General features: G+C 40.7%; 1 protein-coding gene across 3 annotated transcripts in view; it reads left to right on the top strand.

Annotated features, from left to right (window-relative positions):
- masp1 (MBL associated serine protease 1) overlaps nucleotides 1-12,774 on the top strand; it is a 79,685-nt gene that overhangs the window by 27,582 nt on the left and 39,329 nt on the right. For 2 of the 3 annotated variants that reach the window (XM_035748318.2, XM_052491631.1), the window contains exons 6-7: nucleotides 9,031-9,178; nucleotides 9,988-10,109. The exons of the other annotated variant lie outside the window; for it this stretch is intronic. In XM_035748318.2, coding sequence (XP_035604211.1) covers nucleotides 9,031-9,178; nucleotides 9,988-10,109 — 270 coding nt within the window. The remainder of the gene's footprint in view (nucleotides 1-9,030; nucleotides 9,179-9,987; nucleotides 10,110-12,774) is intronic. 3 annotated transcript variants of the gene reach the window in all.

Here is a 12,774-nt window from a genome sequence, read left to right as displayed (position 1 = left end):
GTGTGTTAGTATGGGTGTTCAAAAACAGCTAAAGACTGTGTACCAGTAGATGCTAGTGGGAAGAGCTACAGGAGGACGGGCTCATTGTAATGACTGGAATGAAATGAATGGAACCATATCAAACATATAGAAAGTAGGCATATGTCGCACGTCACTACTTCACAGGAGCAGCATTTGAACGTAAACATGACATTTTTTATCAAAATGCGTTCTTTCTGCAGAAATACCTTATGGAACATGTTAACTTTCATGTGCCTTAACAATCTTGTATTCCATCAATAAATACGACTACAATTGTTAAATTATGAGGCTAGTTTGTTTAGCCATGGAAAAAGTTTGGAACCTTCCCACTAGCTGAGATAATGGATGGGTTGGGCATGCCGGGAGATGAGTTTGGATTGGTCGGCCATGTAGCGTGCGTCTGTCTGTAAAGTGAGCTCCGTTTTTGAAAGATATAACGTTATCCATCAAGAACTACAAACATTTTGCTACTTTTCTCAACAACATTGATGTCCTGAATTTAGCAGGAGCTATTGACAGATCAGTTGGAAAAAGTGATGGGCTACTTTCTGCACACGCCACGGTCAGTGTGAATGGTAGTGACTACACACAACGCTGGCTTAACAAGATGTAACTACAAACAAAACAGAGTTAAATGGTTATAGTCTGCCGTGGAGCAGTCATCCATGTAAGATACATTTCAGACAAGTTTATAATTTTGTCAGAAACTAATTTTTATTGCAAGGTACTGTTAGTAGGCTAGCAAACTTTAGCTTGCTGGCTCGGTAGCTAACGTTACGTGTATGATCTGTGTAGTAATATTATTCAAATCAATTGTAGCCTAATGTTAGCTAGCTAACATTGAACCTAGTATGTTAGCTTTAGCTACCTGCAGATTCATACTACAGCTGTGACAATGATTGTATTGATAGTAGTATGAGTTGGGATTATGCCAGTTCATTGTTGAGCTAGCTAGCTAGCTACAACCCTTCCTGATTGGATGCTCACTCCAGCCCGGCAAGTGCGGGGAGCTAGTACAGGACGCACTGGGCTGTGAAGGCGCACTGGAGACCTGTTGCGTGGGACCGGGCTGATGACATGCACCTCAGCACGCCCGCTCTGCAGCGCTCTCAATGCCAGCAACTCTCTCCGGAATCTTGCGTCGAGCTCCTCACTCGACTCCCTGACTGGCTCTGGTTCACTCCTCGGCTCCATCGACTGCTCCATGTGCCTCCGCAAAAAAACAATTTATTGTGGTTTCTGTGGCCTTCCTCCCCGACGTCGTTGCTGTCCTCTCATGCTCCTAGGCGACTCCCGCCAAGGAAGGCGATCCTGTCCTGCCAGGATTTCCTCCCAAGTCCAGGAGACTTCCTCCTCCTGGGCACGCTGCTTGGTCCTTTGTTGGTGGGATCTTCTGTCACGGTTGTCGTAATGAGTAGACCAAGGCACAGCGTCGTATGCGTACATTCTCTTTTAATGAATGAACACCGAAAAAACCAACAAAATGAACAAACGAAACGTGACGCTATATAAAATAGTCCTGACAGGCAACTACACATAGTCAAGATCCCACAAACACAAATGAGGAAATGGCTACCTAAATATGATCCCCAATCAGAGACAACGAAAAATAGATGCCTCTGATTGGGAACCATATCAGGCCACCATAGAAATATAAAAACACCTAGATGACCCACCCAAGTCACTATCCAACCAACACTGAGAAAAAACAGCTTACTATGGTCAGGGTGTGACAGCCATCTATTTTATTTCATGAACATGTGAACATGTCTAGACAATAGTGACCCACTAGATGTGGCTGGGGGGTGGTTATACCATTTCCTTCACATGACCCATCAATTTAGACAAGTGTGTCGGGTAAGCGTCATCTATTATTGATTAAATATTGATAAAATGTGACAATACATTTAGATTTTATTTGATTTAGCATGTGTTGAACACACGGCCTCACATGTTAATCCTTAAAGAGATGGGTGGGACTAAGGTTTAAGAGGATGTGAACAATGCTGAATGGGCGCAGACAAAGAAAAGCTCTCCAGTAGGTGTACCATCTATATACTGTTGTTCCTCCTTTTAAAAGTTGTGAGCTTGCACCACGGGACTTAGAGGTACCCAGCATCACGACTTCATTACTCCAGACCACCACAAGGGGGTGATTTGCAATTCATATATACTGTAAAAAACAACAACAATGCATATCTAACTCCCTTCATCTCTATTAATCTGAAGACACAGGATAGTATTTCAATGAGATACTTAATTTCAACCAGTGGAGAATGTGAAAAGCTTTATTGAAAGACATGCATTCATTATCCAGGTGTTATAAATACATAAATGCATTATAGTTATGATAATTGTAAAGTTATAAATACAAGTTCAATCTCTACTTCAATGCACATATGGTGTGCATTATAAAACGAGGAAAAAAGACGAGGTGGGGAGAGAGGTGTAGACAGAAAGGGAAAGAAGTAAGAACAGCGGCAGAGAGCATATGATTCATGAATTACAGTGCTACCCTAATATGCTCTTAGTTCATCACAATTTTGGTGTCTCCTAATCAGCCTTGGGCCCCCAGTTGGCCCGAAGGTTATCTCAAGAGCGGGTGAGGTGGCGATGACAGGACTGGCTTCCTCTCTCAAACTCGAGAGAGCATGATTACACCTTGTTCTTTTTTTTCAGTCATCTTAAATCAGGATGCAAAACTGACCTTGGATTATTAACTCTGGGACTACTACATCTCTCTCTGTATTTCAATGTAAAGCATCTCTTTAATAATACTTCCTGTTGATCCGACCAAGTGACATCTCACCTATGATCATGCTGTGCCCTGTGTGTCAACCAGTTCAGATGTGGGAGGGATTCACCAGAACAGCTGATATAACCTAGAGGATTTAGGGAGAAGGGGGAGAGGGATGAAGTGAAGAAGAGAGACTGTTATTGTGTGAGTGTGGTCTCACCTGGTGTCCACTCTAAGTGGCTACAGAGTACTTTATGCTGAAAAACAGACACATGAGGACAAACAATAGAAGATAATGTCAATAGAAGATACTGTATGTGACGCAGACACCTATCGGAGTGTACCTGAAACACTTAAATATATAGGGCTATGTGTCTCACAACTTGGTTATTGCAAGGCTAACCCCCAGGGAAATCATGACTTGGCAGCAACAGATATTCCAGTGAAAATGGCTGTGTTTGTGGTGTAAATCTGAAAATTAGCAGGTGACATTGAAGTGTTTTTAAATTAATGCATGTGAGACAGGTTCCATGTAAAAAAAAGACAGGCATAGATGGAGAAAAAGAACACAGAACAGTTTAATTACCTCTGGTTATGGACACTTGTCAGCAATAAAGTTTCCACGGCCTGTTCCTGGGACAGTGAACATCTGTCAATATCTTAATTTTCGACCCCTTGATCAGCTCGCTCTCTGAAAGTAAAGAAAACAGCATATTTTTATAGATATGAAAACAATAACTGAGATATGACCGTTCAATCTAAAGCAGCAGATGTCATTTTTAGGATACGTCAATACAGCCCAGTGCTGCTTACCTGAGATGCCATCTTCGTAGGTGTCCGCTTTGACTTCCTTTGTGTCGGAAAAAAGTTGCTTTCAGAACAAACAGAAAATAAATAAGGTTTTGCTCTCGACAAAAAGACACAAATGTACCTCCATAGCATATAACAATTTGCCTGTGAATAACCACATCTTCATACAAACGTGCTACTGTATGCAGAATTCTTGATGCACAACCAAAGCTGCTGCCATATCCTGCCAGCACGCCCACAAGTGAGCCACTCAGGAGCAGAACGATGACGCGTGGAAGAGGGAATGGAATGAGATGGGAACAGAAATTTGTTGCAAGTTGGGGAGGAGGGCTAATAGCTGAACAATAGACAATTCAACCTTTACTAAAGAATAGTCTAATAGCCAAGCTAGGTCTGAAAACCCCCCGTCCTATCACAGACCAGATTTGCCCTAACGACCAAGGGGTAGCTTGCTACTCAATGTAATAAAGCACTGACTTTTCAAATAAGTTACCTTACACGTTATGTTGGCTGACAATTTGTTAGCTACGCTGTCCTTGCGAACCACATAGCATATCATTACTGCAGTATGTACCGGTATGTTAGCTAGCTACCTAATGTTAGTAGTTATACATCAAACTTGCCAGTATATTAACTATAGGCTATCTAACTACCCACTTGATTATTCTCATCATTCTTAGCTTAGCTAAATGGCATAGTCGTTGTGCTTTCTCAATGTACTTTCGGGTGCTTTCGTAAATTCGCTCTGGCTATCTATGCGCTGGACAATAGAACGAGTCAAAACGGCTTAAGAACATTGGCTGAACTGGAACACTAGCGCGAGCCCATAGCAAACGAATGGAATCAAACTTTCGCATGAGCCTGTTTTGAACAAATGTATCCCCTTTTTGTTACCACTACAATCTGTTCGTCGGACGAAACTGGAAAAAAACTACTTGTGTAGAAAGTAAACATCCGCACCTCAATGGTGTCAACTGTGTGCTTATGTTTGCGTAATCAAAATGTAGGGAAATAATAAAAACTTCGGACTATTTCTGGTCTAGCGATCTATGACAAACGAGCTCGCTGCCCAGACATACATAATTACATAGAGGAGATTATCCTGATTTAAAATGGTGCCCGTGTAACAGTTTTGCTTCCGTCCCTCTACTCGCCAATACCTGGGCTTGAACCAGGGACCCTCTACACACATAGATAAAAGCCACCCTCGAAGTATCGTTACCCATCGCTCCACAAAAGACACGGCCCTTGCAGAACAAGGGGAACAACTACTTCCAGGTCTCAGAGCGAGTGATGTCACCGATTGAAACACTATTAGCACGTACCCCGCTAACAGGCAAGCCATTTCACACTGGTTACACCCGACTTGAAAAAAATCTAAATATGCTCTTTGCGAGATATTTGGCGAAATAGACAGACATGCTGGGAAATATGGTCTCCACGGCGGATGTAGAAAGTAAACATCCGCACCTCGATGGTGTTAACTGTGCTTATGTCTGTGTAATGAAAAGTATGGAAAAAATAGAAACTTCTGACTATTTATGGCCTAGCATCGATGAGCGAGTGACGACACCAATTGAAGCGCTATAATATTAATCAATTTAATTAAGCCACATTTCTTTATCAATCCCATATACTATCTTATTACAAAAAAAGGTTTTAAATTCTCTGTTAATGACAATACGGAATACTATCAAATGCCCTCTCGTGGTCAAACTAGCAATAACTTGCAGTAACAGAAGAAATGGCTGAGAATTAAATGATGTGCCACAGAATGCTGCAGCAGCACGCAAGGTGTGCCGCAGTATGACACAACTTTTAAATCAAATCAAATCAAATTGTATTTGTCACATACACATGGTTAGCAGATGTTAATGCGAGTGTAGCGAAATGCTTCTGCTTCTAGTTCCGACAATGCAGTAATAACCAACAAGTAATCTAGCTAACAATTCCAAAACTACTACCTTATAGACACAAGTGTAAGGGGATAAAGAATATGTACATAAAGATATATGAATGAGTGATGGTACAGAGCGGCATAGGCAAGATTCAGTAGATGGTATTGAGTGCAGTATATACATATACATATGAGATGAATAATGTAGGGTATGTAAACATTATATTAGGTAGCATTGTTTAAAGTGGCTAGTGATATATTTTACATCGTTTCCCATCAATTCCCATTATTAAAGTGGCTGAAGTTGAGTCAGTGTGTTGGCAGCAGCCACTCAATGTTAGTGGTGGTAGTTTAACAGTCTGATGGCCTTGAGATAGAAGCTGTTTTTCAGTCTCTCGGTCCCAGCTTTGATGCACCTGTACTGACCTCGCCTTCTGGATGATAGCGGGGTGAACAGGCTGTGGCTCGGGTGGTTGTTGTCCTTGATGATCTTTATGGCCTTCCTGTGACATCGGGTGGTGTAGGTGTCCTTGAGGGCAGGTATTTTGCCCCCGGTGATGCGTTGTGCAGACCTCACTACTCTCTGGAGAGCCTTACGGTTGTGGGCGGAGCAGTTGCCGTACCAGGCGGTGCCACTGTAGGCGTACAGAAGCCCATTATCAGCACATCGCTCCTGTGTTCCAGTGCCACATTGTGTTAGCTAATCCAAGTTTATAATTTTCAAAGGCTAATTGATCATTAGAAAACCCTTTTGCAATTATGTTAGCACAGCTGAAAAACTGTTGTTCTGATTAAATAAGCAATAAAACTGTGCACCTTTAGACGAGTTGAGTATCTGGAGCATCAGCATTTGTGTGTTTGATTACAGGCTCAAAATGGCTAGAAACAAATAACTTTCTGCTGAAACTCTTCAGTCTATTCTTGTTCTGAGAAATGAAGGCTATTCCATGTGAGAAATCAGCAAGAAACTGAAGATCTGGTACAACGCTGTGTACTACTCCCTTCACTGAACAGAGCAAACTGGCCCTAACCAGAATAAAAAGAGCGGGAGGCCCCGGTGCACAACTGAGCAAGAGGACAAGTACATTAAGAGTGTCTAGTTTGAGAAGCAGACGCCTCACAAGTCCTTAACTGGCAGCTTCTTGAAATAGTACCCGCAAAACACCAGTCTCAACGTCAACAGTGAAGAGGTGACTCCGGGATGCTGGCCTTCTAGGCAGAGTTGCAAAGCAAAAGCCATATCTCAAGTCACTCTGCATATTTTGAAACTTGTAAGTAAGCATTTCTCTGTTTGTCTATACCTGTTGTTTACGAATCATGTTACAAGTACATTTTGATTTGTTTCTAACATAACAGTCTGATATGACAGACTTCAATTGAAAATATAAATCAAATTATTTCATGAGTTGGAGTATCAATTATGCAAATACTATGCAAAGTTTGCAGAAACACAATTTTTGATGTACTCGTTTCTACTGAAAATAGGGTTAGTTTAGTAAGCAGCTGATTTGTCATGAGTTTCATCCTAGTGCTTGAAGTGAACAGGATGGAGCTGTGTTGACCAATCATAAATGTCCTTTTAACAAAAAAATCCTGTTAATTTGAGATGATTCAGTAAGTGGGGGGGTCTGACTTATTTGGTTAAAATGTTTCTGTGGAAAGTAAGCAAGGAGAGCACATTTTTCCGTTTTGGAGATTTCAAATAGAAGAGCTTCCATTCCCACTGAAAGGTGACTTCCGACCTGTGTGGCTCAGAACACTTTTAAGTAATCTGATCTGATTAATCCTTAACAACACTATCAACAAAGCAGGTCCCACAGGCCCTAGTTTTGCCGCACCTGGACTGCTCAAGCATCTTTGATCCCCAAGGCAATAGTTGCAGTGAATTCTAAAGTGTGATTAACCTTGCTTGATTGACTTTTGGCCTTTGTACATTTGCACTACTTGCATTTTGCACTTATCGTCAGTGGTGGAAAAAGTATCCAATTGTCATACTTGAGTAAAAGTAAAGATACCTTAGTAGAAAATGACTAAAGTGAAAGTCACCCAGTAAAGTACAATTTGACTAAAATTCTAAAAGTATTTCGTTTTAAATATACTTAAGTATGAAAAGTAAAAGTATAAATCATTTCAAATTCCTTATATTAAGCAAAGCTTTTTAATTTATGAATAAGCCAGGTGCACACTCCAACACTCAGACATAGTTCACCAGCAAAGAATTTGTGTTTTGTGGGTCTGTTAGTTCTCCAGATCAGTGGCAATAGGGATTACCAGAGATGTTCTCTTGATTAGTGCGTGAATTGCACAATTTTCCTGTCCTGTTAGGCAATAAAAATGTAAAAAGTACTTTTGGGTGTAAGGAAAAATGTATGGAGTAAAAAGTACATAATTTTCTTTAGAAATCTTGTGAAGTAAAAATAAAAATTGTCAAAATCTAAATAGTAAAGTACAGATACCCCAAAAGACGACTTAAGTACTTTACACCACTGCTTATCGTACTTGCACCTTTCCAATGTTGTAGCATTATATGGTTTTATATTGTGTTATTTATACCTGCCTTTATACACTGCTCAAAAAACACTAAAATAACACATCCTAGATCTGAATGAATGAAATATTCTTATGAAATAGTTTTTTAAAAATACAAAATCACACAAAAATTATCAATGGAAATCAAATGTATCAACCCATAGCGGTCTGGATTTGGAGTCACACTCAAATTAAAGTGGAAAATCACACTACAGGCTGATCCAACTTTGATGTAATGTCCTTAAAACAAGTTAAGATTAGGCTCAGTAGTGTGTGTGGCCTCCACGTGCAAATGTAGGTGATAAAATCCCAGCCAATGTTTCAGCATCAGAGGGCAGCACACACACACACAGCTGGCTTAGCCTCTGCTCCTAAAATCTGTTATACCATTCGCCAAGAATAACCAACCAAACCAGGCTAGCCCAGGCCAGACCATGGCCAAGTCAGACAGGGTCACATTGGGCTTTCCCACCATCACCCTCAGCCACAGCCACAGCTTTGGAAAATCTGGAACGCTTAGATTTTACAATCGAGCCAGTCAATGTCGCCTCACAACGTGCACACAATTAATCAACTTATACTGAAGGAGACTTGGGAGGGATGACTGCAAGCCAAAGCTGATTGAATTACTGTATTAGTGTTTCTTTGGAAGGGTTTGGGTAGGGTATTTGGTCATGGGGTTGTGTAGTAATGATGATAATGAGATGAAGAGGAGGAGGATCGATGACCATGACAGTGATGATTGTAGTGATGACGACTATGATGATGATGGTCATGATAAAAGTGAGACACCTTGATGAAACCTGCATCCGGACTTTCCTGCCTGCATCCGGACTTTCTCTCCCCGCTTGACCACCTCCCTCAGATGACCACTCAAGGCATTAACCTTCTAATGACTGTCCATCTCATGATGTTGTGATGTTGGTTTTCTAAATTACGTGTATTGTTTTGTGCTTTGAAGCGCTTTGAGATTCTTTGAAAAGCACTGTATAAATTATGATAATGATGATGAAGTGGTAGTGTGTTTGACCTGCAGATCCAGGCTGGAGAGAAGGAGTATGGTCCGTTCTGTGGTGACCGGCCACCAGGCAAGATCCAGACAGAGAGCAACAAGGTCCAGGTGTTCTTCCACAGTGATAACTCTGGAGAGAACATCGGCTGGAGGCTCTCCTACACCTCTTCAGGTCAGCCTCACTCTAAATATTCATATGTCATTGTGTCCACTTTTCCAAAAATGCAACGTTTTTAACTCTGTTGAATGTCTTCATTTGTGTGAAGGAAGAAGGGGAAACATTAGTTGCGTATCAAATTGCACCCTAATCACTATTTAGTGCTCTATTTTTGACCAGGGCCCATGACTTCTCCCAACCATGTACATCTAAAACGGTCGGGATAGGTATTACGTACATTCGGTACACTCAGAGGGTTTTTCGGCTTGTCCCCATAGGGCAAGGCTGCCCAATTCCGATTCTGGAGGGCCGAAACACTTCTGGTTTTCATCCTCTCCTTCTAATCAGGGACTGATTCAGACCTGGGACAGCAGGTGAGTGCAATTTACTTCCAGGTAGAAACAAGAACCAGAAGTATTTTTCTGCTCTCCAGGACTGGAATTGGGCAGCACTGCCATAGGGGAAGCTTTTATCGTTCTAGCCTGTGTTTTGTGTTTTCCTCTGTGTTTTCTAAAATTATTGTAACTTTCACAAAATTCCATGGTTTTCCAGAACATTCCTAGAACACTAGAGAGAATAAGCAGGAAATTCAGAGTCGTCCAACCAGGATTAAAAAAAAAAAAATACCACTTCACTGATGGTTTTGGTCTAGCCACCCCAACAAAACATGTGGAAATGATCACACACGCAATACAAGTAGAATACAACAATGGAAATCATAAAACTGTAATATCTTAAATAATCAATGAGTTAATGAAGTCTGTTGTAAGCAAATAAATAGTTTCCTGGTCTAATTATCTAGCCTGTATCCTGTTTGTTTTCAGGAAGGAGTCAGTGTCCTGACCCTGTGAAGCCCCTCTATGGCCAGCTGGATCCGGTCCAGATCCAGTACTCCTTCAAAGACCACGTCCTGGTATCCTGTGACCCAGGATACAGACTGATAAGGGTGAGACTGACAGACAGGTTGGGACCAAACACTCTTGTTAAAGTCTTGTTCTCCACTGTAACAATACTCTTTATTTATATGAAGGAATGACCATCTGGCAACCACCCAGTCACCATGGTGAGAAAAACTATACTCTTGAAGATATCAATCTGCATGTTTGACAGTACCAGTCAAAAGTTTGAACACACCTACTCATTCAAGGGCTTTTCTTTATTTGTACTATTTTCTACATTATAGAATAATAGTGAATACATCAAAACTATGAAATAACACATATGGAATCATGTAGTAACCAAAAAAGTATAAACAAATTATTCAAGATTCTTCAAAGTAGCCTTTGCCTTGATGACAGCTTTGTACACTCTTGGCATTCTCTCAACCAGCTTCACCTGAAATGCTTTTCCAACAGTCTTGAAGCAGTTCCCACATATGCTGAGCACTTGTTGGCTGCTTTTCCATCACTCTGTGGTCCAACTCATCCCAAACCATCTCAGGACAATAAATTAGCATGATCAACAGTATCAACAACTTTTGACAGGTCCAAAAACAAAGCAATACATTTGATTTTAGTGTCTAAAGCATTGACAAGATCACTAACAACTATAGTGGTTGCTGTCATAGTGCTATGCTAAAGCCTAAAACCTGATTGGTTTTCATTCAAAATACATTTCTTAGATAAGAAAGAACAATGTTGTACATTTATTTACCAAGGATTCAAGAATCATAGCTAGAAAATCTAATGAAATTGTATTGATCACATACACATGGTTAGCAGATGTTATTGCGAGTGTAGCGAAATGCTTGTGCTTCTAGTTCCAACAGTGCAGTAATATCTAACAAGTAATTTAACAATTCAACAACAACTACCTAATACACACAATTCTAATGGGATGGAAAAAGATATATAAATATATGGATGAGCAATGACCGAGCTGCATAGGCAAGATGTAATAGATGGTATAAAATACAGTATACAGTCTTGGCCAAAAGTTTTGAGAAGGACACAAATATTAATTTTCACAGTCTGCTGCCTCAGTTTTGTATGATGGCAATTTGCATATACAGTGCCTTGCGAAAGTATTCGGCCCCCTTGAACTTTGCGACCTTTTGACACATTTCAGGCTTCAAACATAAAGATATAAAACTGTATTTTTTGTGAAGAATCAACAACAAGTGGGACACAATCATGAAGTGGAACGACATTTATTGGATATATCAAACTTTTTTAACAAATCAAAAACTGAAAAATTGGGCGTGCAAAATTATTCAGCCCCTTTACTTTCAGTGCAGCAAACTCTCTCCAGAAGTTCAGTGAGGATCTCTGAATGATCCAATGTTGACCTAAATGACTAATGATGATAAATACAATCCACCTGTGTGTAATCAAGTCTCCGTATAAATGCACCTGCACTGTGATAGTCTCAGAGGTCCGTTAAAAGCGCAGAGAGCATCACGAAGAACAAGGAACACACCAGGCAGGTCCGAGATACTGTTGTGAAGAAGTTTAAAGCCGGATTTGGATACAAAAATATTTCCCAAGCTTTAAACATCCCAAGGAGCACTGTGCAAGCGATAATATTGAAATGGAAGGAGTATCAGACCACTGCAAATCTACCAAGACCTGGCCGTCCCTCTAAACTTTCAGCTCATACAAGGAGAAGACCCATGATCACTCTGGATGAACTGCAGAGATCTACAGCTGAGGTGGGAGACTCTGTCCATAGGACAACAATCAGTCGTATATTGCACAAATCTGGCCTTTATGGAAGAGTGGCAAGAAGAAACCATTTCTTAAAGATATCCATAAAAAGTGTTGTTTAAAGTTTGCCACAAGCCACCTGGGAGACACACCAAACATGTGGAAGAAGGTGCTCTGGTCAGATGAAACCAAAATTTAACTTTTTGGCAACAATGCAAAACATTATGTGTGGCGTAAAAGCAACACAGCTCATCACCCTGAACACACACCATCCCCACTGTCAAACATGGTGGTGGCAGCATCATGGTTTGGGCCTGCTTTTCTTCAGCAGGGACAGGGAAGATGGTTAAAATTGATGGGAAGATGGATGGAGCCAAATACAGGACCATTCTGGAAGAAAACCTGATGGAGTCTGCAAAAGACCTGAGACTGGGACGGAGATTTGTCTTCCAACAAGACAATGATCCAAAACATAAAGCAAAATCTACAATGGAATGGTTCAAAAATAAACATATCCAGGTGTTAGAATGGCCAAGTCAAAGTCCAGACCTGAATCCAATCAAGAATCTGTGGAAAGAACTGAAAACTGCTGTTCACAAATGCTCTCCATCCAACCTCACTGAGCTCGAGCTGTTTTACAAGGAGGAATGGGAAAAAAATTCAGTCTCTCGATGTGCAAAACTGATAGAGACATACCCCAAGCGACTTACAGCTGTTATAGCAGCAAAAGGTGGCGCTACAAAGTATTAACTTAAGGGGGCTGAATAATTTTGCACGCCCAATTGTTCAGTTTGATTTGTTAAAAAAGTTTGAAATATCCAATAAATGTCGTTCCACTTCATGATTGTGTCCCACTTGTTGTTGATTCTTCACAAAAAAATACAGTTTTATATCTTTATGTTTGAAGCCTGAAATGTGGCAAAAGGTCGCAAAGTTCAAGGGGTCCGAATACTTTCGCAAGGGACT

The sequence above is a fragment of the Oncorhynchus keta genome, chromosome 33 (assembly GCF_023373465.1).
Source record: "Oncorhynchus keta strain PuntledgeMale-10-30-2019 chromosome 33, Oket_V2, whole genome shotgun sequence".
Taxonomy (NCBI): domain Eukaryota; kingdom Metazoa; phylum Chordata; class Actinopteri; order Salmoniformes; family Salmonidae; genus Oncorhynchus; species Oncorhynchus keta.
Note: the sequence above shows the minus strand (reverse complement) of the source record. Positions and strands in the feature narration are given on the sequence as shown.